Below are 27,611 nucleotides of genomic sequence, written 5' to 3'. Positions count from 1 at the left end.
CTATTTAATTAACGAAAGTATGCATTTAATTATAAAAATAATACACCTTAAAAATAATTTTCAATATTTTAAATTATTAATAAGATATATTACATATATTATTTTAACTATGGAAAAAAACATACTTTGGGTAATCATTTATAATATTCTATTTATCCTATTTGGTAAACCACCTCATATATAAAGAGATAAATATGTATATAAGTGCAAATGCATAAATATTTGTATATTTGTACCTTTCTATTTATGTTTATTTATTCTAATGGCATTAAATTTTATTATTCATTCTAACACATCCAATTTTACATATTATATGTTTATGTAGTGTCAAGCAAGGAAAAAAATAGGAAAATTTCAAGCAAACTTAAAGATAGACTAACATTATTACCACTACAATCTAATATTAAGGAAAAAACCGAATTCGCATATAACAACAAAGAGGAAAATTTGAAAAGCATCAACTATTCAAATGAAAAGGAAAATAATAAAAACAGTTATAATGAAATTAATGTGGACTCGTTACAAAAACCATATTTACGTAATAATGCATCATTAGTAACTTTAAAAAATTATATATCTACCAAAACGCCATTGTATTATGCTTAAACGGAAAAAAATAATTTATATACACGTGGTAGAGTTGATAATGAAACGGTAAGGGTAAATGATAATTTGAGTACTGTTTTAAATTCATTTGTTCAAAATAAAAGTACAAATACAGATGCATATGACACATTAGATTACATTGATTTCACAGATGAGAGAGGAAATATATTTTCTACATTATATCCATATTATTCTTTAATGTATTATTTCTATGAAATAAAAAATTTTACATGGATTTACCCTAAAATCTACTTTAAATATGAAGATATGGTGAATAAAAGAGTAAACTCATTATTTAAAGAAATTCAAAGAACTGTAAATAATTGTAAGTCACAAAAAGAGTACTTGATAAAATTATATAATACTTTACTAAATCCTAGGAAAGAGAAATTAGTCATAAACACATATGCTTTAAAACATAATGAATTTCAAAGAAAATTGGATAGTTACAGGAAATGTTTTTCAGATAAAAGTACACATATTATGAACCAGATAATAAATATTAAGTCAGATACATTTATTTTATTATCAAATATAAACTGTAACAAAAATTGTGAAGCATCTACATATAAAGAGGTATGTGAGGAGTATATAGAAAAAAGTAAGAAAATACCTTATGACAGTTATAGAAATTATATTATTAATCTAAAGAACCATTTAGATTCTTGTACTGATATATTATCTAAAATAGAGAAAGAATTAGGTCAAAACGTTTTTATAAGTGCAACAAAATTTTTATTAGATGATATGAAGCTTATTTCTAGCAGATATAGTGAACATTTAGAAAATTATATATCTGCATTAAGTTCTATAAAAGCATATGCAAATGATAAAAGACAAATACATGTGTCTGTTAACAATATTATAAATTATTACAATTTCATATCTAACAGTACGGCCAATTTTAGGTTTAGTATCGAACACATCAGGAGAATGGAAACTACATTGAAAAACAAAGAAAAATTGATTTTTCACGATTTTAGTTCATATTTAACCAATTTAAAAGGAAAGAATAGAGGAATTCTGGATTATGAGTCTTTTCCTTCAGACATTAATTCGAAAGTTTCAGATTCTGAGAAAATCCTAAAATTTGGAGAAGATGTATATACTAATATCACCGAAGTAGCAAAAAATCTTAGCACTGAAACAAATACGGAATTTATAAAAGTTAAAGCAAATTATGATGAAATAAGAGTTCAACAAGCAGCAGCTTTAGAAGAATTAAGACCACTAGTTGCTTCTATAAAAGAGACATATATTACCAATACATCAAAAAAAAATGAAATTGACACTATAATAAAAAAAAATGTAACTCCTTCAAACTTCCTTCAGAGAGCTACAGAACTTATAAATCTAATAGCTTTAATAAAAACAAGTAGGCCAATAATGCAAAATAATTTTAAACTAATTGAAGAAAACTATAAAAAAGTTATTCATATGAAAACTAAAATTGAAGAATTAGCAAAACAAATTCAAATTCATGAAAAAGAAATGGTAATCATAAAAGAAAAAGAAACACATATCAATTCTATCAAAATGGAAATAAAAAATAAATTGGAATATATAACTGAAAATATAGACAAAATAAAAAAGATTATTTCCAAAAAAGAAGATACATATGAAAATATTGCACAAATAGAAGAACTAATTAATGAAGCACAACTTAATGTGGTTCAATTCACAAATGAAAAAAATGAAATACAGAAAAAAATTGATTCCATCATTACTAATTTCTTCAACGGTAACAAAGAAGAATTTGTTGATACTTCATCAAAACTTGTAGAAGAACTTAAAAATGTAACTTATGAAGGGGGTAATGTAGATGATATTGATAAATTGCTAGAGAAAACAACAGAAGTACATAATGGGATATCAAAAATGAAATGTGACCAGGCTACCCAAATATTGAATAATTTGGATAAAGAATCAAATGACATTTTAACTCTTAAAAATAATATTATTGGTAATCGATTTCAAAGTATATACGATGAAATATCAAATACATTTGATCAGATAAGAGATAAACATGGTCATTTAAAAAAAAGTATGGAGGGTTACAAAGAAGATAAAAAAAAATTAAAACAATACAAAGTTAATATAATTAATAGAAAAAATGAGTTTCTTAATGAATTACATGAAAATGATAAAGATGTATCTGTAGGACAGAATACATATAAGGAATTCTTAGAATATAAGAACACTATTCTAAATAAAGGAAGTAAAATATTTAGTGAAATTAATATATTAAAGGACATTGTACAAGCAACTAAACATAAATTAGTATCATATGATATAATATTGAAAAAATTTAAAAATCCTAATATGAAAACATATATAGATATTGATAACTTGTTAAACGACTATAATAATGAAAACATAGATTTAAAATTGAGTGAATATGAAAAAGAACATAATAGTGAGGAGCAAGAAGTTAATAAAATCATATACGAAATTGAAATTTCAAACAAATATATAGACATTATTAAAACTTTAAACATAGCTATAAACCATTTAGATACTAACGACAAATTGGTAGATGGATTAATAAAAAATAAAAATTATTTAAATGAAAAGTTAGATATGCAAATTCAAGCAATGAAAAATATTAACTTAATACAACAAAATGATAAGACAAAATTTGAATTAAGTTTGAATAGAGAAAAGAATGATATAAAGGATAAATTGGCTGATGGTTCTATAAATAATTTAAAAAATAGTATACATGATATTTCAACTCTTAGTAAAAAATTAAAGGAACATATTAGGAAAAATGGTAATATAACTTTGGAAACATTGGATGAAAAAATAATGAACTGGAATCATATTAATTTTAAAATAGATAATTTAAATACCAATTATCAAGCGATAAATAAAAAAATTGATGATCTAATTAGAGAACAAAATAGTGAAATTATAATATTAAGTGATAAGTTTATAACAGAGAAAAATAAAGAAATAAATGAGAAAATTGAGAAAAACAAAAAGTCTCTCAAACAAATGAAAACAACATTATCTGCCTTTGATTTTAAAACATATATTAAAAAAGATACAAATAATATAATTAAAGAAAAAATAAATACTTTCAAAAAAAATACTGAAGCTCTAATGGGTAGTATCGATAATAAAGTTGCACAATTAAATGATCTTGAAAGAAAATCCAGTAAATACATAGAAAAATCAAATGTACTGAAATCTAAAGATATGCAATTCAAAGAAAAAATCAGTGACATGGGTAAAATATATGAAGAAATGGAAAGTACGTACAAAGAATTAAAAATAGAAGAAGTTAAAAGTGAGTTAGGAAAGGTAGACCACACAACATTAGAATATGAAAGAATTTTAATTTATGACATTATTCAACAAATTAGGGACGAAAACGCAGATGCTAAACAGGTGATGAAAGTAATAGAATCATCCAATGAACAAATTATTACAATAGAACATAATACCCACGATGGTGATCAAAAATATGTAAATGATATGGATTATAATGTACATTACCAGAAAAGTAAAACTAGTAACAGTAAAATAGATCAGATTGTTGTAAGTGCTGAAAATGAACTGAATATAGCTAATGAAAACAATAATGTAAATCAAATAAAAGAGATTAAAAAAAAAGTAAACGATTACATGCAAGATCTTAGAAAAGAAAAAAATACTATGCAAGAGGCTCTTAAGGAAATTAAAAATGCTATTAATTTGATCTCATTGAATAACTCTAATGCAGTTATTGATTCAATATCAAAGAACACTGAAGATGCTAAAGAATATAACGAACAGGCAAAAACTGAATTTGAAAAAGCAAATACCCTAATTCAAGAAGTGAAAACACTCATAGATAAAGCGAAAATATATAAAAATGACATTAAAATAAGTTTAGACAATGAACAAATTGATACAAATGTAAACGAAATAAAAAATATCAAAGAGCAAATTGAGAATAAGAAAAAAGATATAAATGCATTTTTAAATAAGGGAGACGAATATAAAGAAAAAATTATGTCAGAAATTATTAAAGCAAATACAGCAAAAAAAAAAATCGAATTTTTACAAGAAAAGGGACATCACGTTGATACGAAAAATGTTGATGATAATATTGGCCAGTGTGTAAAATATTTAGAGGAAGTTACATCTAATGAAAAAAATGCAAAACAAAATTATAAATCATTCCTAAAATATGAAGAAGATATTACGACTATTTCAAGGGAGTCTTTAATTTTAGGAATAAAAACAAAATCAGAAAAAATGAAAAATGAAGCAACGCAAATAATGAATTATATCAAAATTGAACATGGTAAGATTAAAGAAAAATTGGGATCATTCCAAGAAAAATTAAAAAAATTGAATGAAAAACAGAATATCACTCAAATTGAAGATCCCTTTAATAATAAAAAATCTTCGAATGCAAATGTAATTATACAGTATAACTTAGGAAGAGTAGAACAAAATCTATCAAATGTAAATATTATAGAAAAAGAAATAGGAAGCATTTTAACTTCAGCTAATGATTCATTAAGTGTAATATCAAAAATAACTGCAACGATTGGAGAAAATACTTTAGAGAATGCTAAAAAGGAAGAAAGTATTTATACAGAACAATTTAACAAGATGAAAGACACAAAAGAACTTATGTTATACAAACAAAGAAAAATGGATGAAATAGACTCTAATATTGTAAATATAGAAATAGAATTGGAAAAACAAAAAAAAATATATGAAATTGGAATTTTGGAAAAGATTAAAGAAATAGCTGATAAAGTAAAATTATATATGGATACAACAAAAGAATTGTTAAATTCATCAATGAAAACATTTATTTCCTTTTTTAAAGGAAAAGATTTAAAAGAATATAATTTTGAAGAAAATTTAGAAGAGTACAAAAGTAGGATATATAAAATATATGATGAATTTGATGCATCCTATAAAATAATTGAGGATAATGTAAAAAACACTTCAGATAATTCAAAAAATTATAATGAAGTAAAAAGACTGAGAGAAGAAGCTCAAAATGAACAAACAAAACTTAGAAATAAAGAAGATGAGGCAAAAAAATATTTGAATGATATTAAAAAAAAGGAATCCTTCAGACTAATACATCATATAAAAGAAGAAGTACAAAAAATTAATGAAATTTGTACACATGAATATTCTGAGGTTAACAAAATACATGAAGCCATTAAACTACTCGCTGAAGATATTAAAAAATTAGACGATCAAAATAGTATATTAGATATAATAAAACAAGCAGTAGATAAAAATAGGAGTCTGCAGGACGAAATACATAATTCATATAAAAATAAAGCAAAAAACATGTTTTCACACATAGTTTTGTCAGCGAATTTTATAGATGCTAAAATTGCAGAAGGATTATTATCATTGGAACGATCTGCAGAAGAACGTTCCATTACAACATCAGAATTAAAACTTGAGTCGACAATAGCTATAAAATTAGAAACTGAAAATGAAGAAGGAAATAAAAAAGAATTCGATGTGTATAACGACATACGAGATGCCCATAAGAATCTTCTTCAGATAATTAAATATTCAGAAGTTATAGACTCAAAACAAAAAGAAAATGAAAAATTAATTAAAAATTTAAGTGATATGAATCTTAATATTAAGTCCATGATTGCATTATATAATAAAATAAATAATACAAAAAGTAAAAAAAAATTGGTATTAAGTAAAATTGATGATATTTTCAATAAATATAACACTTTAGACAAAATTAAGTTTAATAATGAAGGTTACAATCATATTTTGGATGAATCGAAATATGAAAAATTAAAGCAATTAAGTGAATCTTATAATCAAAAAAAGATTAGCACTGTAGATGAATCAGAATTGAATAAATTAAAAGTCAGTTTTGATAATTACATAGTATCCTTAGATAAATTAGAAATAAAAGTTCAAAAAATAAATGTAAAAGAAAACGTTGGTGAAATAATACAAAAAGAAAAATTATCTTTAGATGAAATTTATAAAAATATAGAAGAAATAGAAAAAATTATTACAAAAAGTAACACTTCCTTTGATGAACTATTAAAGCAAGGAAAAGAAAATACAGTATTTATGTACAAATCAATAAAGGAGAACCTTAGTATGAAAATAGAAAATGATTTATTAACAATTAATAAGAAACAGCATGAAACTGAAAAGTTTTTGTCATACGTTAAAAATAATCATAGTTTTATGATGAATTATATTGCTTCATTAGATGCGTATTTTGATACAAAATCCATAGGTAACGACACTTCAACCAATGTTGAACAAGCAACTAAATTTTACACTGAATTGGTAACAGCAGTTAAAGAATCAAAAGAAATAATTCATGACATAAAAAAAGAATTTGAATATAATGAAGAGACAGAAATAAATATTTTACAAAATAGCTTAGAAAAATTAAAAAATCTTTACAATAAGCTGACGGATAAAAAAATTATTATAAATGAAGTTAACAAAAAAATAAATGATGGTAAATTACAAGAAATAAAAACAGTTCATTATAAATATAATGATTTAGCCAAATTGTTTAATAACGAGATTGAGACACAAAAAACAAAATTATTAAAGAATAAAAATAACATACAAGATATTAGAACTATCATAATAAATAAAGAAAAGGAATTAGCTCTTGCAGATAAAAAATTCACGTTACAATCCGCTAATAAATTTAATGAAATATATGAAGATATTAATACTAATATAAAAAAATTGCAAGAATTAGAAAAAATTAACGATAGTGAAGACAAAAAATTGAAAATATATGTAAATAAAATTTCTCATTTAATAAACAGTGCAAAAAGCTTGTTAAATTATGCGAATGAATATGAAAAGAGTCACACAATTGAAAAAGAAAGTGTTGATATAGAAAATGTGGACAGGATGGATTTAACAAAAACTAAACAAGGAATACACAATTTAGAAAAAGATCTTAACAAAATATTAAAGAATATTCAGGAAAATGAGAAATTATATAATAATAATGAAACAAATAAATTTACTTCAGAAATTTTGAAAAACATAGATATTATGAGAGAAAATTTTTCAAACAATTTACCACAAAAGCAGAAACTAATAGAAATAGAAAACAACTTTAGCGATATTAACGGAATTTTCAATGAAATAAAAAATGATTATAAGGAAGAAAAATTTATTGAAAATATGTCTAAAAATATTCAAAGTGAAATTGAAAGCACGAAAGGTAAGACAAATGAGGAAGAAATAAAAAATATAATAAAAAAGATTACAAATTATAATGAAGAAACTAAAAATGAATTACATATAACTGAAGGTGTATTAGACAGAATTGATAAAAAGAAAATATTAATAAATGAATTATTTGATACATTTTCCATAAATAGTAATGTTGACATTTATAATTCTGCAAAAAAATGCATAACTGAATCAGATAAAATAATTGAGGAGTTACAATCCTACATTAATAAAATGACAGATTTAATAAATAATACTAATAGGGAAGTAGAATATATAGAAGATAAATTGAAGACATTAAATAAACCTATTCCTGAAATTTTAAGTCCTTATAGACAAAATTTATTAACTAAAATCCATGAACATACACAGCATGCAAAGGAAAATTCAAAACATGAAAAATCCAATGATCAAAGTAACTCAAGAACTAAAGGAGCAAACGAAAATATTCGTTTTGCTGGTGGAATTATTCTTGGCTTTTCCATTTGTTCTGGTGTTGCTTTAGCTGCCTTTATGAATAAGGAAAAAACAGAAGAGGAATGCTTCAATGTAGATGATGAAGGATTTGAAAATAATGGCAGTCTTAATTTACAACATAAAGAAGAAGTTATCGAAGTTTGTTTTAATGAAGACGATTATGCGTAGTACTAAATAAAAAAAATACAAACAGGTATGTATATATATATATATATATATAACATTAATATTTCTTCATCCCTGTAAGTATGCAAATCATAATAAATAGGAGCGTTAAACAGTTGAGACATTTTAATCATATTAAAAATTTAATATATAATAAAAAAAGTATATTTCATAAGAGAAATTATAAAGATATATGGTGAAGAGAAAACCATTATTATTATACTAATATTTTGTATTATAATACTAATACACTACTAATTTTGCAGATGTTATATTTTCAACATTTCCTTTATATGTAACTCAGCTTTTGTAAAATATATTGTAACTTCAGTATCTATCACTCTGCGTATTTTATATGAATAATATAATTTATTTTCTTAATTATTTGTTAATTTTATTTTATTTTTACATAAATGAAACATATAAATCATCTGATTTTTTCTGAACAGATTTTACCTATCTTCAGCTAGTGAAATTAAATCGAACATGTTCTAAAGCTTATGATATTCAGTTAATTATACAATTATATGCTTTTTATTTTTCATTATATTTGAAAAATATGTAAATAAGCTAATGAATTAAATATTTTAAAATTAAATTATGAAATATGTAGGCTTAAAATTAATAATAAAGAGTAGGAAACGTTGTTACTAAAAATAGCACTGTTTAAAACTTAATTACAAGTGTTCTCTAATTTTTTATACAAATATAGAATTGTCTGTACTTTTGGGGTTTTAAAAAACGTATATTTATATTCTTCTATTCTTCTTTATAACTCAATTTTTCATTTCATTTTATTAATTTTTTGTTTATTTTATTTTTTTTTTTTATATACTCTCACAATTTTATAATCATTTATTTTCATAAAAATTATAATGATAAAATATTAATACATAGAGCTGTTAAACAAAATGTATTTACATAAAAATTAATGCATTTTTGTTCATGCGTAATGAACAGTGAAAATTATATATAAGAAATTTGTGTAATAAGTTATTTCATTAATGAATAAAAATAAAATATTTATAATGACAAAAAACTTATTAATTATAATATGCACATAATAGGGATATATACATATCTTAAACCATTTGCTTAGTGTTTATTAGTAGATTTGCCATTTATTTAAATATTAGATCACATATTTCATTGTAACTTCCGGTCTTAAAAGGTACATTATTACAACAATATAAAACTAAATTTTTTTTAAATTCATAGTTATTTATATTGTATCTTTAATAAGTACAACACATTTTGGCGGTTTTCTCATTTAGAAGGTCATTTGATATAAAATATTAAATAAAGTATAACATTATGTTAAAACTAATATATCATAGTGTAATCATTAGACTCTATAATTTCTATTGCTAATAGTGTGTTAAATTAAATATGATTTTATTTCTTTTCATTACATGTTCAAAAAGATATATGGTAAGTCACATCAATATATTTTTTTCTTTGTTCATGATCACTAGAATTAATGAAATAAGGTATATTCTATTTAAGTAATCTGTCCCTTGTTGACGAAATATGGCTTAATATAAATGAAAGGATTACTAACATGACCTTAATTCTTATTAACTATATTCAAAAATGTAAATTAACTTTTTAGCACACTTCTTTTACGCATTCCATTATTCATAAATATAGAATTATTTACTCTGGATAAAAAAAAGAAATCTACATAATTGATAAAGTATCGTATAAAAATTATATATATTTTCCTTATATCAATATTTAATGAGAGAAAATGAATATAAAGCATGGTTTGCTTACACCTGTATATTTCAAAGAAAGGACCAAAATATTGAACCTTAGCATTACTCAGTGATGGCATAGTATACTCGCAAAAAATGAAATGGAATAATTTGAAGAAATCCTCAAAAAAAGCGTGAATACAAAAAATTGAAAATGAATGTTATTGTAAATTACTAAAAAATAATTATTAATAAAAGCAGTATAACCTAATCCGATTAATGATGTATAAACATTATAATATTTGTCTGATCTAATGAGAGTAAACAATTACGTATAAATAAAGGTATACTGATTTAATAGAAAAAAAAACAATTGATTATAAAAATGATTAACATACTACTTTAATATTATATATAGGTCAATGCTAATATTATCTTATAAAAAAAAAAGAGGTATATCTCAATTGTAAAATTACTCAACCATCGAAATTTACGATAATGCATCTATAGTATGCCTCTTTTCGTAAGATATAACAACTTTTTGAGATGTTATAATAACACATCCGTAAAGTTTTTATTTATTGGTAATATTCTAATTCAAAAAATGTATAATTTTTTTATGAGAAATATTAATTGACATTCACGAGTAATTTTAAAGTAGTGCATATTAAATAAAAAGAAGTTATTTCCATATCAAAAATATATTATAAGATGAATACATAATATTTAAAGGAAAAAATTATAATAAAAACTTTCTGTAAAAAGCAGTTTATTATATATTTATAACATTAAATTTAAATGGTTTATTCATTTATAACCTCAAATATCTATGTTTACTTCTAAGTAATTGTTTAAACTTATATGTAAAATTTACATAATTAAAAAAGTTTATAGACCTCCTAACCACAATATGAATAAAAATGTAATATTCATAAAAATGTACGTAATACTAAAATAAATACATATTTTACTTTTTTGTACCATATATGAGAAGATGTAGAGTAAAAAGTTATAAGGAAGAAATAAATATTCATCCGTAATACGAACATAAAATAAACGCATACACTATGAATATTCAGTGAATATAAAATAGCATAAAACATTCCACATAGAATGCAATGATACACAAATTGAAATAATTAGAACAAAGTTCATAAAAAATGATAAAAAAATAAGCATAAACAGATCTCATACATTATATATGATAAATGATTGTTACTTAATAATTTAAGTCAAATATGAGAAAATCATTTTATTTTACCAATATATACCATACTCGGATATCGACATTTACTGTTGGATATAAGAAGAGCAACTAATAATTATAAAATTAAGATTATTTAATAAATACATTCCTTATTTTATTGTATTTTACATTAGTTTATTTATTTATTAAACGAGATAATTATATATTATTAATTCATTGTATATTACATTAAAATTTATAGCATTATCTCTAACATGTATACTATATAATTGTACAAAGTAAAAAAAATAAAGTACATATATATTAAAATATTTATCAAGTTTAAATTTACTACCCATTAAATACTTTGTCAACTATAAATACATTATTGGTTTATATATTTGTTTTTTATCTGTTTTATTTTATATTTCTTTTTCTGAAAATTATATTCCTCTACTATTTGAAAATAGAGTTTTTTTATTCATTTTTTTTCTTGCTTGTTTTTTAATTAAAACATTTAACATTCACTACATAAATTAGAACATTATTTTTTTTATAAGTAAAACACAATTTTTCCCAAATTTAAAAATACCTTAGATGAAAATGTTATCATTTGGGATTACTTTATCTAATCTATAAAAAATTAGTACAGCAAAAATATTATTTACCAGAAATTCAATTTTCATATGATATAAAACAAAAATAATCATTTATCCTATAATCATAGATAGCAATACATGCACAATATTTCTAATCAAAAATTAACTCAATTTATAATTAACACATATAATAATACATTAATTGTCATCTTTTTAAAGTTATATATTCGTAATGTCACAATAAACAAGTAAAATAGGTAAAACAAGAATTATCGCACTTATAGTTTTCCAAATAAATAAATTTCTCCCGTAATTCAATGAAAATTGCTTGTTATTAAGAACACAGAATTATTAAAGTTGTTCTTAAGAATATCTTCAATAAAAACTCTTATTTATTTCTCCATATATGAAGTCCTTAAGTAACTAACATTTAATTGATATTCTATAATTATAACATGATAAAATATGGACATTCTGCATGATTCTCTTGAAGAATTCATAAAAATTCAGAAAAAAATTTTATAATAAAAAGTTTATAAAAAATTTTAAAATATATACATCATTACAAATATTTATTTTAACATACTACTAACAATATAATTATAAATATAAGAAGAGATATAATGTGATCTATATAAAACTAAAGTTTGTAATAAAAATTATTGCAATATTTTTCCTAAATTTCAAAAGAATATTTGTCATTATTCTCAATTTTTAGGCTGTTCCTAATTCAACATATACTTGGTAATATACAGTTGTTTACTTTAAAAGAAATAATATTTTACTAAATTCAAAAATACCCAATATATATATATATATTATTTACATAGAAAATTATTTTTTAACCTTTCTGCTAATGCATGATATAAAAAAAAAAAAAAATACATTTTTTTTTATTAAAAAACTTAGCGATATTTTCATTCTTCCAATGGAGAATTTTTTATATATTCTAATCTTATCTCACCTATATCCTAAACACACTTTTACAAAGAATAAAATATGCATGTGTTTTTTCATTCACTAAGTAATGCTTTTTAAAATGTATATATGTGTACAAAATGCTACAAATAATAATATTATATTAGCATATTCATTTGAATATTTAAGAAATAATATATGATAAATGAAAATTTATCCATAAAATTACTAACAAAAAAATTTCATGAGAAATCTTATACAATGCACCTATCTAATTTAATCTTGTACAAATGTGTAGAACAGTTTTTTAAATAGAGCATGTTAAAATTTATCTAATTGGAACTAAGTAAAGAATTTATCAATTAACTACAAAAGAATAATTCCTGTAATGTTTTATTACTTTTATTCTATTAAAAAATGATTATTATAAATTTGAATATATTACTAATTGTTATTATAAATCGTATATTTATTATATAAGTTTAAAATAATAATTACCATTAATTCAACATATTTATATACAACACAAAAGGATAGCTCAGATGTATAAATAATTGCCTATAAATTATTATACATTAGCAAAAAAAAATTTGTTTACTTTCATTAGTCCTAATGATAATTAAGCTTTTTACCTTTATATAGATATATTTAAAAATTGACTATTATGGAAAATAAAAAAAAAATATCTTATACAACTTATCTATTAATATATTATTACATTTAATTCATTAATTTAATATTTTAAGGATGTAAAAAATAAAAAAAAAATATAATATTTGGTTATAAATTTTCCCTACAATATATATTCATCTGATTGTTGTAAAATTATATTTATCCCATAGCTAATCATGTAATAAAATAATAAATAATTTTATATTATTATTTTATTGTAAAAATTGAGAAACCCAAAATAATTAAACAAATATAAATATTCCATATATATTAACGACATTATAAAATTAAATGTTATATTTTCCTAATTATACCATGCACAAAAAACAATATATCTATTATAAATATTTTAACAATATATATGGTTTTATAACAAATTTTTAAAAAAATATATTTTATATAATAAATATTATGTCTCTTCTTATGTAATGTACATATATGCAATAGGATACCTTCATTTCCCATTGTTAAACATAAAACAAGTTGCGTTTATTTTTAATTTAAAGCTAATCATACATTTAATCAATTACATTAACAAATAATCATTTTAGACCATAAAATTACAATAAATAGAAACTAGAATTCATTATATCTAAAATATAAATTAGTACAAATCTTCAATAAAATTATATAAATTGTTCCATTATATATTAATTTTAAATCACAAACATATATTTTCTATAGAAGTATATTTGGATAAGCAAATATATATATTAAGTCATAATGTTCAAACGAACTGAAAAAATTATATAAAATAAAAACAGAAAAACATTAAAATGTTAGAATTCACAAAAAAAATTAAGAGAATATATTTATAAGATTCTAAATCAATAAGGTTGTGTGTATTTAGGGTCATTCACAAATATTAAGCACTTATATATGTGTTTATTAAATATATCACTAAAACTGCTACAGATGTATCATATTAATTACTTCCTTATAAATAAATACATATTTCTTGTTATCTATTTTGCTCAATCGTAAACTTAAATTTTTTATATTTTTCATTATTTTAAAAAAACTTAAGAATCGATATTATAAATACGACCGATAATAGAATGATAATCACTACAAATAAAATTAGAAAAAGATAATCTTCTGATTAATTGGATAGATAATTTTTTACTAATTCCAATAAAGCTGTGAATATTTTAACACGTTTTTTCGTACATAACATTCATACCCGCAATAACGGATATCCTATTCCTAACAAAAAGAAAGAGAAAAGAAAGCAATTTCCAATCATTAACTTCTAAATTTTATTTTTTTTTTTAAATCTGTTATGATTTCTCCCGTTTTTTTCAAGAAATTCATCCTAATCTCTATTATTTATAAATTTTTTTTCAAAATGAAAGCGTTTTTCATTAAACATTCCATTGTTATAATTCATAACTTCTGTATACTATTAAGCCTTATTTAATCAACTTTTATTTAATTGTCTTTTTTTTTTGTCACCTTCTTTCATTTTTAGATATGTTCTTTTTCTCGTACACTGTATTGTTAGATATCTCTTCTTTTAATTCTACAATATTTGAATCAATATTCTATTTAAACATTACTGTTAATAAGCTCTATTATGTAATTTTTTACTATTACTGAAGTTCTCATCCACATATATGTTAATCATGCCTTAAAAATTTTTTTTTTTTTTTTGCAATTTAAAATAATAAAAACTCTAAGGATAATAAACAACATTAATAAAAATAAAACCGTAACAATATAAACAATACAAATATTCTTAAATAATATTATCATATTACATTATTATAAAAGTTGCATATTCAAGTTAAAGGTATAAATATAGCAATTTTAGTAAATAATGGTGAATTCATTCTTTATTCCATAATATACATTTTTAATATTGTAATATATTTAGTAATGAAAAAATTAATGATAATGTAATATGCTTTGGATAATAATGAACATGTTTTTCTTTTTTTAAATATCATATTTTTTAATAACATTATAATAAAATGTATGTATATATTTATAATCAATTTTACGACATGAACAAAAAGCATATAATTGTATAGAGGTATTACATAATTTTCACCTTAATGTTATTTATAAAAAATAATCTTAATTAAAATAATACAATTGGAATTCATTAACAATTATGTAAAATTTGTAATTTTAGTTATTTAATGTAATACTCTAAATTAATAAACTTTTTATTTTCCTTTTCAGAATAAACTAAGAGAAATATATGTGATTTTTAATACATCAAATTATTGAATTTTCGTAGAATATAGAACGTATAGAATATAGTTATAATACAATGACTTATGTATTATGAGAGTATCTACCAATTTTAATGATGTTTTCCTATTAATAATTCTAATTTTATAAACACTTCATTTTTGAAAAACTGGTTATTTTTTTTTTATAAATATGAATTATTACAAAAACGTAATAATAGTAATAATAAACGAATTAAGAAATAAGTTCTACAACTCATTACATTATAATAATTACAGCATATTCATCCTTTAATTGGTCATAATATATTTAAAACATCAAATCTCTATATTCTGCCTTATCTATCGTAAAATATTTTTTTAAAAGGTGAATAAATTTCTTTTCCTTTTGTATTATAATTGTTTTAGTTATAATTTTTAAGTATAATTTATTTCATTATTCGTAAATATAATGTTTTAAAACTATTCTATTTAATTTCTTCTTTTTCTTTTCAATTATATATATATATATATTTTTTTTTTTTTTTTTAAATTACATAAATAAAAAGAATAAAAAAACATGATATGGTAATTTCTTATATATATTTAATGAATGTCAGAATAACCGCAGTTCAATAATGCTATTATCAGTTCTTTGCAGAATATAAATGCGCATAATATTTTGTTTTCGTTATATTAATTCATATATATTTAAGTTATCCTTATAAAACAGAATTAAAAAGAAAAAAAATTACTTAAGTACAATAATAAAAATAAAAATCTAAACTGTTCTTTCATTTATGTGTACGGAACTATTACACTCAAATGTAATGATGTGCTACATAGAATACCTACAAAAATATAAGATTGTTTTCATAGATTAAGATTATTTCCTACTAGTAATTTGAACCTAAAACAAAATCTACTCTATTTATATATATGCATTATTTATGAAAAGAAAAATAATTTCATAAAATATTTTTACATTCAATATTAACAAAAAAAAAAATTATACATACATATATAAGAGTAAATGTTGCAAACGAAAATATATATTTTAAAAGGGAGATGTTTTATTTATTTGTTTTACTTCTTATTATATATCATGCTATTTGTGTATTATTTAAAAATTCATGAAACCAAGTATACATATGAGTTCAACTTTTTTGGTTTTAATATTCTTTTCAGAACTATATTATTGGAATTGCTTCATTAATATGAAAAAACGTATTCCATAAAAAGAATTAACAAAAGAAATTATTAAACTTTTATAAATTGTATAAATATCATATATTTTTTATAACATAAAAGTAAAACTATGGACACATTAAATAATTATATTTTGTAAATTCAGTTTTTATTAACCACATAATATAAAATTATACATAAAATGAAAACTATATAAAATATTATAAATTTATAAATATTATGTAAAATAGTGCTCCTATATCAATAATTTTTATCAGAAATATTATTAAAAAACATTATAATAGGATAATTAGTAGATAATTGGTAAAAAAAATTTTTATACAATTAATTTCTACAGATTTATATATAAAAGATTATATGAAAACATTTTACTAGTGTATACTGTTGCGCATTTTATTACTATAATTTTATTACTCAATATATCTCTATTAATACAATATTTCATCAATGCATTATGTATATATATATATTATTGATTATTATAAATATAATAATAGAAGATATAAATATGAATAAAAAAAAAAGACAAAAATGAAAGAAAAGAAAAATTAAATCAGATAAAATAAGGAATTATAATAAAATATTATTTTAATAAAATTATCTATTATTATTCGAATCTTTAACTTATAAAAATGCACTTTGAGAATTTTGGAAATTTCTTTTAAATTTAATTCATATATAATTAAGTATAATAAATAGTAATGTGTATATTTTTTATCTAAATTTTATTCCTCCTTTCTACATGTATAAATATATCAAATTTTAATATTTTGAAGCTAATTATAATCCATGATAATTTTCATTAACACATTATATAATTCGACATTTTCAGTACTTATTAAGGGTATACCCGTATTGAAATTATTTAAAATATATTAATCATTAATACATTCTTTTGAGTAATATTTATGTATACAGTAATCTACTATTTATTCATCTTTTTTTTTCTTCTTGTACGTCATAGTATAAAGCCTTATTGTACTTATATATAACTTATAAAAGGGGAAAACATATTAAAATTTTTTTAAAATAATATATTATATACAAAAATTAGAGTTTTTCAAATATCTTTTAATATTATTTATAACTATATGCTCTCTATACATGTATATATATGCCTACAAGTATATATCTATATTCCAAAAATTTTAGCAAAATTTTGAAATTAACCCATTATAGAAAAAACGAACACGTTCATCTTCTTTATTAATATTCTGAAATTTATCCTTTTAGTTATAACATAACAATTTTCCAATAAAGCATGCTAATAAAAACAATTACATTGGAGAATCTTTTTTTTTTTTTACGTACTTCTTTGTTATTTTGCTTTATGTATTCATTTAAAAAAATATATTATTTTAAAAATATAGAAGTATTTTATATTATACAATAAAATGTTTTAAGTAATATATATGAAGTATTTATCAAAACATTTAAGCAACTAATACTTGAAAGTCAAGTGTTAAATACAACAATACAAATAGCAGTATAAATAATGTAAGACCTAGTGAATTTTTGAAAAGAGAAACAAAATTATTAACAAAGTAAAGATGTGGACCATTAAATGAACATTATATGGATCTATCAAACGAGAATATTGATAATTCTGAGGAGGATCAAATACATACACACAGTAAAATAGCATTTTAAGACAACAAAATTCACATAGTTTTCATAGCACAAAATATTATGATAATTTAAGAAAAAAAAATATATGATAAATTTTTATAAAAAACGTAGACAAGAATCTTATACCTTCAGGACTAAAAACTTTATAAATAGTCCTAAAAAGATAAAGCATGATGATATAATTAAAAAAGAACTTTACTTATTTGATTCTGGTGATTATTTGAAATTAACAGTTGATATATTAAAACATGTTACACATGTTATATTAGCATGAATCATAATAAAAACAAAATGAAATCATCAGGTAGAAGATAAAGATAATAAAAAAAAAAAAAAAAATCCTATACTTTAAAATTTTCTAAATTTTCAAAAAATATGGAAAAAAAACTGAGTTAAAAATGCCTCATATCATGAAACTCTCCAATATGTGTAAGAATTATACGAATAAAAGAAGAAGCATATATAGTGTATTAATAAGTTTTATTAAAAGACACAAATATTCTTCTCCATTAATCATAAGCGTTTTTCTTACATTAATATCTACAGCAAAAAATCATACTTTTATGGCTTCTCCATTAGTTATTACATCATCATTAATTATATTTCAATTAAATATATGATGCTTCACAAAGCCGAAATAAATATTATAACACTTTTTTTAGAATACAAGAATATTAAGTGCCCTATCATTTAAAATTATTAAATAAGATAAAATAATAAGCATATATTTAAAATTCTACAAAAATATAAGAGTGAAAAAAAGAATTATATATACTCCAAATTCATGTATATGTATTTGTTATTTAAATTAAATTCCTTTTAATTTTTTAATTTAAAAAAATAAAGTTAGTTTTAATTTGTTATTTATTTTTGTTCTTTATATAAATAAACCAATTATATTTTTACTAATTCATTAAATTATTAATTTTTTTATAATTTTCATAAGATAATTCCATTTTTATCAGTATGTCTCTTTTCTACTTCAATTATTATGTATATATGTATTTTTTGTCTGGTCAAAAAGCTGGTTTTTCTTTTGCTTTAATCAAATCCTAGAAGCATAATTGATTTCCTTGAAAATTGTATTTTTCTTCAAAAAATAAATTGTAATTTTTACATCGTATTGTACTAAGAACATTTAAACTACTCTTTAGTTTTTATTCTTATAGTTATTCTCATAGTTACAGTTTTTACTACGCTTATTTTTATTGTTTTTATTATTGTTATTTTGTTGTGTTTATCCTTATTGATATTCTAATTCCTAATCTTGTATTTCTTTCCTTTTTTTAAATGAAATATATTATTTTATTTTATATTTTCGCTAAAACGAAAATTATATATTATTCACTAATTTCTACTATTGTAAGAACAAACATATCTTATCATACATTTGAATCATGCTTAACTTTTTCCAAATAAAAATTGATGTAATTTTCTTCTATTAAATTTATAATTCTTAATTTTAACAAATTATAAAATACATAATTTCTTGTTTAAAATTATTTTTTTTCCATGTTTACGAATTTTTAGCGTTGACATACTAATTTCAATTGCAAACTACCACTATAATATACCTTTTTTCCAGTTAGGCTTGTACAATGTACTTATGTATTCACACCATTGAAGTAGGTTGTTTTATCATTTTATTTTATTATAATATTTATAAGGAAAGTACATGTACATATTTCATTTCGTCTTTTCTGTCATACTTGTACAATATTTAGCCATATATTATTATTATGCAAGTTTAACTCTTAATGAATTTAGTATCATTTAACTTTTTATTTTATTTTTTTATAATACCCAAAATTACTATATAAAATGTAAGGGATTTCTTAATAATTTCCCCCTTAAATGTATAAATATATATACTCATTATTTTTAAAAAAGTTATTTGCTCTTTCCTGTTTAATGTATTTGACAGCTATCCATGGTAAGCTTTCTGCTAAAAAAGAAAAGAAAGAAAAAATCAAGCATCTGTAAAATACATATAAAATATATATCCTTAGAATAATAATGTTTTTGTTTAAGTGAACACATTTTAATTATTGAGGAGTACACATATGATAAAGAGACTTATTTATATATCATCTTGCACATGAATAAACTAAAGATCAATTAAAAAAAAAAAAAAAAAAAACCAGCAGTACTACAAAAACAATAAAAAAAAATTGTTCAGTTTAAAAAGATTATAGACTATATTTACAATCTCAATTTTTATACGTACATATGTTACACTATGATTATCTATGTCCAAAGGAAGGTATATCCATTAAATGGGAATACCGTACAACTAAAAACTTTTCTAAATTCAAAAATATGTCATAACATTTTCAATTAAATTTGTTAATCATAATTTTAGAAGATTATTTGTAGTAACTATAAATCTCAAAAATTAATTAACCATACATTTTTAATACATGCTTATTTGAAATGTAAAGGTGCCATTATATATTTATAACAACCATCAGATAAAAGTTTTGCGTTACTAAATAAGAGCTTCATATTTATTCTTATCGTAATTACATCTTTCTGACCATTTGCTTAAATAGAATTTCATCTCCATATTCTTTTCTACCATAACATAAACTTTTGTAGAAATTATTTAATTCTTCCCTCTTAATCGTATGATATTTGGGGAATACTATACCTTTGAATGTCATATTAATTAGATGACATTTTTATGCCATTTTTATAATTACATCAATGTCTTTTCAATATTATTCAACCATTAAAAATTTATTTACTCTTTTTTCGATGTTACAGAATATAATTTTACAGCTTAAAAATTATTTAACATGCATTCAAATTTTATTCTATCATTGCTATTTCTTTTAAAGATAGACTTATAACTCCTGGTAATTTTTTTAAGAAAATATTTCTGTCAAACTCTGTCTCCGACATATTTTTTAAAAGATTTAGAATATAAAAATTCTGAATATTATGAACTGATCATACTAATCTCTTTGAAGGTTACTTATAAGCTATATATGTGCATGTAATAGATGTTTTCTTCACTTCCCAGCTAAGCATTAAACAGTATAATATACGTATGTACATAAAATATATATATACGTATGAACCTATATCTAAATCCTAAACCTAATGAACATTTCCACTCTACAGAGCATATGTTCTGTCGGAAAATACTTTCAAGAATGATATCATATATGAAGCAATACAAAACAACTTTTTAGCATCTTTGAAAAATATAAAATTAAGCCCTTTTTTAGGTTATATTTCCACCGTTAAAATTAGGTAGTTCAGTTTACCAGCATAACTTATACTAATTTTTTACTCTGAATCATTTGGTTGAAAATATTTACACTAAAACATAAAAATATCAAAATGTTTTTTATTATAATAAATGATTAAGCTAGCTTTCAGAAGTGTTAGTTATATATGTATACATATATAGATAGATAGATAGACAGACAGACAGACAGATAGACGGATAGACAGATAGACAAATAGAAGAATACACGAATTAACAAACATTACCAGTGTTTACAACGAATTTTTTCCAGAATATGTCAAAAATGATAAAATCCGTTCGCATATCTCGTCACCTAATTAACTTTAAGTCAACAATTCGACTTTTCTTATATATATGAAAAGAGAGTATATTTTTTTAAGAACTTTTTTTCTAAACACTTTTATATGAATTTTTTGAATAAACTAATCGCTTATTTTACACTTCTATAATATGTAGTAATTAACTAAAATTTTGTATTTAACTTATAACAGTAAGATATTGAATTCAAAACTATTTAATATTTCAATTTAACTAGTTTAATCTAAAGTTATACATCATCACTTTAATGTATACAAAATTTGAATAAATGAAGGCAGTTTCTTAATAAGACATTTTTCGTAACAAAATGGTTTTAACATTTATATATAGTTATTAGAAATAAATTAGTCACAATATTAAAATTACAATAACTAGCTCTTTTAAAAACTTTGAATAAAACATCTACGTATATCTGTATGTATATTTGTTCCAACAAGAATAAAAACATATTTTAAAAAACATAAAAAAACATTACAAAAATGCATAAATTTTATTTACATATTAAATATATATTGACAAAATGCATTATCTCAATTAAAATAAAAAATAGAACATTTTTAATAAAGAAGTTTAATATATTTATTTTCCTTCTATGGTTGTATTTCTCAAAAATAATGATACAATCAGTAACATATGATGCTTTACGCCTACATTCGTTACTAATTTTACTGCTAATGTCAGACATTTGAGATTTTTTTTTTTTAAAAGAAATAATTTTTTTCTATATAAAAATAGCAATAATTAGGGAATTTGCAAGGGTTAATAATATAATTAATAATGTTTTTTCAAGAAATACGAATAAGAGTTGGACAAACACTATTAATTAAAAAAGCGTTTGACTATATGCTACATATATATGTAATAAATATACTTCAAATTTTTTATTTAAAAATGAAAGTAATAACAATATAATAAAACATTTAATTTTTAATATTCTTTTAAATTCCACAAATAGTAAACAGTATTATTCATAACCTTAACTACAATTATTTTACCAATTATTTATTAACAATTGTAATTTCATATATTTTTTTTATTAATTCCCTAAATATGTTTTTAAAAATTAACAATACTTTTTTTCATATTTTTTCTTTATCTCCTAAAAGAAGCAGTCGATATTAAAATTTATACACATGAAATTAAAATCAAATTTAAACGAAAAAACATAATTATTTATTTAACATAAAAATTTGGAACATTTTTATAATTAAAAAATAATTTTTTTTTTTTTCTATTACAATATATATTATGTACTTATTAAATCTTAAATTAATATTATAAAACTATGCACTATTATTTTTGAAATAAAAGAGCTGAAATATTATAAATTATACTCATAATTAAATAACTTTTATATAGATAGAATAAAAATAATCCTTTGTTAAAATTGCTGCCTTTTATAATTAATGGATAATAAGCAACGATGCTATACTAACAAAAAGAAGGAATGTCTCATTAAAAATATATTTTTATATATTTTTTCAGAAAGTCATCACATTTTAAATAAGTGATTTTTTCAAATTTATATATTTATTATAAAAAAAAAAATCTTAAGAAGAATTTTTATATTAAAAACTTCATGTATGCACTGTTTGCTAATGAAAAATAAAATATTTAATTAAACATTTTTCTTTTTTATTATAGGAATGTAATTGTTGCAAAAAAAAAAAATTGAAGTGAAATAATGAAAAGAAAAAAAGGAATAACATAAAATTATCAAATTTCAGTGTAACAATTCCAAAGAGGGAATTCTAATTGTTATTTGTAATATATTAAGAATATTAAACTGTTATTGTCATATTTAGCCGGGGAAATGAAATAAAAATATACATTTCTTAATAAATTTTCTCTTTCAAAATGTATAATATATATTTGTGTGTGGATTATTTAAGTACTAACATTTCAATGTGGAAGCAATAACAAAACTAGAAAAGATGTTTCCTCTTTCAAAAGCTACTTGGTTAAAGCAATAAAAAAGAAAAAAAATACAAATAACCTTATGAAAATATAATATTTTATTTATATATATATAATTTAAAAAAAAAAAATTTATTAGAATATTTTGCTTATTGCGTATAGCAGCTTATGTTATTTAGCCTTCTGCATTATTCCATTAGAAAAAATATAGCACAGCAATAACAAAAAAAACACAATATATATATATGGCACTATGTAGTAATAGAACCCTAACGTAAACTTTTCTATCATTTTTTACTACAGTATTTCCATTATATAATATGTCAGAAACGTTTATGTTTAATATATTATGATATTACGTTAGTAATAATAAAAAAACAGAAATTTGGAATTCTTTAAAAAAAAAAATTATGCTTCTTGTATAACAACACAGTTATTGTAATTAATTTTATCATAAATATACATTTTTAATTTTTTAATTAATTTTTTTTATTTTATTTTATGAAGAATACCAATTATAATTTAACCTTTTATCAATGAGTATAGCTTTTAACTTTGCGCCTAGTTTTATTATAATTATTACTATTCAATCTTTATTTTCTTTATCTTTTTTTTATATTTATATTCAGTATTTACATTTTCTTCTTCCAGAATAACCAAAGATGCATAATATAATAATTTAACACGCCAATTGCTATATGTTTTAATATTTTTTCTTATAATATTTTATGAACAAATGAACTATTTTATTTACATGTATATGCTTGGCCCAATACAATGATATGTTATAATGTTTTTTTAAATTATTTATAAAAAATATAAATGCAATAAACCACCAAATAAATATAATAACAAATAAAAAATTTATAATTTAAATTTAATGCTTAATAAATATTGATTGTTTTATAGTTTTATTATATGTATACTTTATTTTTTAATCTTTCCTTGCACATGAAGTTTCTAATTTTTTTTTTCATATTTTATACTTGTTTATTCAATACCTTGGTTAGAACAAAATATATCAATAGCCATTTGTATATCCTTGAGACAAGATTTAACTTCTAAAAGAATTATCGTTCGTTTTAACGTTAGTATTATTGAGTTTTATAATAATAAATATATATTCAATATAATTTATTTTTATTATGTTACAAGTTTTTTTTATTTTAATTTAATTCATAATTTTAACCAAATCAGCTGCAATTTCTTCTGTTATTATGTTTTATGAGAACAAATTATTTTTTCTCTTTTTTTTTGAGATAGGTTATTTTAGTTGCAACTTTTTTGCATAGAGACTTATTCTGTGTTTTTGATATTTAAAATTTCATGAATTTTATTTTTATTTTTAATTATATTAGTAGCATCTTTTTAAATATTTTTATATATAAAATAATTAACAGAATATATATATATATATATATATATATAGTATGTAGCTTTTTTCAATTTCACACTTTCAATATACATTTATAGTTAGGTTTTAATTCGTTTTATTTATATAGAATAAAAAGAGTATTTAAAATTTTAAAAAAATGTAAAACTATGAACAAAATTTACGCTAAAACAACTAATAGATAATTATATACAAAATCGTATATACCTAACAATTATACATTATATAATTTGTAATATATTATTAAAGAAAATTTATAAAACAAAAATATTACCAATGAAAGAAAAGTCAAATAAATTCTCTTTCTTTATTAAAATTTCTATAATTACCGTTTTAATATTAACATCTCAGAGCTCTAATGACGTGAGTTAATTGTTTTTTTTTTTTGCATAAAAATTTCTATGTTTTTATGTTATTTTATTTCTTCAGATTACAAACTATATATTTTTTAATATATTGAAAAATAAATCATTTTTATTTTTAAATTTATATATTTGTCTTAATTCTTAGTCAACTGTCTTTGATAAATCATTGGGTAAGGAAATTTTCCCCAAAAATAAAAATCGAAGTGTCAGATTTAGCAGATTATTACAGGGAAATGAAAGAGCTTCAAAAAATTATAAAAATTTCAATCAAAATTTAGTGAATTTAGCAGGTCCATATGATAACCATTTTGAAGAACAATATAATTCAAACATGCAAGATGAAACATTTCAGAGAGATTTTAATAAAATATTGAATAAAATAAACAGTGGCATTATGCCTAATACTTCAAGAGGTAATACTTATTATGTAATTACGTCCAATAATTCAAATGATCATGGAACTTCTAGAAAACACCATAATGAAACATATAAATATTATGATAATGACGAAGAAATAGAAGAAGAAAGAAATGAAGTAACACCAATTTATGCACAAAAATATAATGATTCTTATGATAAAAGACGTGGAAGAGTACCATCAAAAAATAATGAAATTGTGCTATATACACCAAAAGAAAAAGAAGGTTCATCAAAGATAGTTAAGTACTTAAGAAAAAAAAATGCAAACTATGAATCTGCATTAATAAGTGCAATGTCAAAAAATAATAAACAAATGGGAACAATTATGGGAATTCCTTATAATAAGGGTTTGCTTAAGGCTACATCCCCAATTTGGACCACCACTTTGGGATCTATTTTAATTAGTCCCATTGCGTATGCTTCACCATACGTTTTGTTCTCATTTGCATCAATTATTGCATCAGTGATATTTGTTTTGACAAGATATTTCAAATGCCATAGAACGCTTAAACGTTGTGCAGCATATGAATGTCATAAAAAGGCTTTAATGGATAAATAAATATTATAAAAATTTATTTTTAGAAATCTTTAAAGGTAATACATTATAATTTAAATAACCTTAAAACTGTTAATATTTAACAGCTTGAATTTACATTTATGTATGTATAATTATCTAATATTTCTGTAATATATAAATTGTTTTAATTTTCTTTCCAACTATTTATCTAAACATATAATATTAATATTATTTTATATTTTCCCTAACATACTTTATCATTTATTTACTAAATTTTTATATAAATAATTATATATAATGATTACAATATATGTGCTTTTTAAAACTATTCCTTTTTATATATGTATCATTTTCTCCTCATATATTTGGAAAGTATTTGTTTTTTCCTTATTTTAGTTAACTTACCAAGGTTAACTTTAGACATTTTATTCTATTGAATTTTTTATTTGTTATATATTCCTCCTAATACTTCATATAAATTTTTTATTTAAACAAAATCTGTAAATTTTGAATAATATATAATTATACTATATAATTTGTTTTGTTTCCCCCATCCACTATGCGTTGTAAACACATAGGATAAACATTTCTATATTATTAATTACACATTAATTATAGAAATTATTTTAAAAAAAAAAATTTTACATAAAGATGAATTAATTAAAGAAATTTTTTTTTTTTTCCATATTCCTTAATACGTTTCACTGTTCACGTGGAATAATAAAAAAAAAAAAATTTCACACGTATAAGGGTTCCGGTAAAAGAACATAACAGATTAAGTCTACTTTTATTATGTAACGAACATAATAAAATAAATTTATATTATATTATTAAATATGAGTATTTACATAGGTTCAATTTTTAATTTATTTATA

General features: G+C 20.8%; 2 protein-coding genes across 2 annotated transcripts; both read left to right on the top strand.

Annotated features, from left to right (window-relative positions):
• Positions 1-109: 109 nt before the first annotated feature.
• On the top strand, positions 110-8,466 carry MKS88_000778 (uncharacterized protein; the record flags this gene model as incomplete). Its single annotated transcript, XM_067219102.1, has 3 exons — positions 110-164; positions 326-593; positions 711-8,466. 3 exons carry the CDS (start codon positions 110-112, stop codon positions 8,464-8,466), a joined length of 8,079 nt encoding a protein of 2,692 aa, XP_067075560.1.
• Positions 8,467-25,710: 17,244 nt separating this feature from the next.
• MKS88_000777 (uncharacterized protein) lies at positions 25,711-26,778 on the top strand (the record flags this gene model as incomplete). The annotated part of the gene is made up of 2 exons (XM_067219090.1): positions 25,711-25,797; positions 25,945-26,778. The coding sequence occupies 2 exons, from the start codon at positions 25,711-25,713 to the stop codon at positions 26,776-26,778; spliced, it is 921 nt and encodes a 306-aa protein (XP_067075559.1).
• Between the last annotated feature and the right edge of the window lie 833 nt (positions 26,779-27,611).

Source organism: Plasmodium brasilianum, chromosome 2 (assembly GCF_023973825.1).
Source record: "Plasmodium brasilianum strain Bolivian I chromosome 2, whole genome shotgun sequence".
NCBI classification, from domain to species: Eukaryota; Apicomplexa; class Aconoidasida; order Haemosporida; family Plasmodiidae; genus Plasmodium; species Plasmodium brasilianum.
Note: the sequence above shows the minus strand (reverse complement) of the source record. Positions and strands in the feature narration are given on the sequence as shown.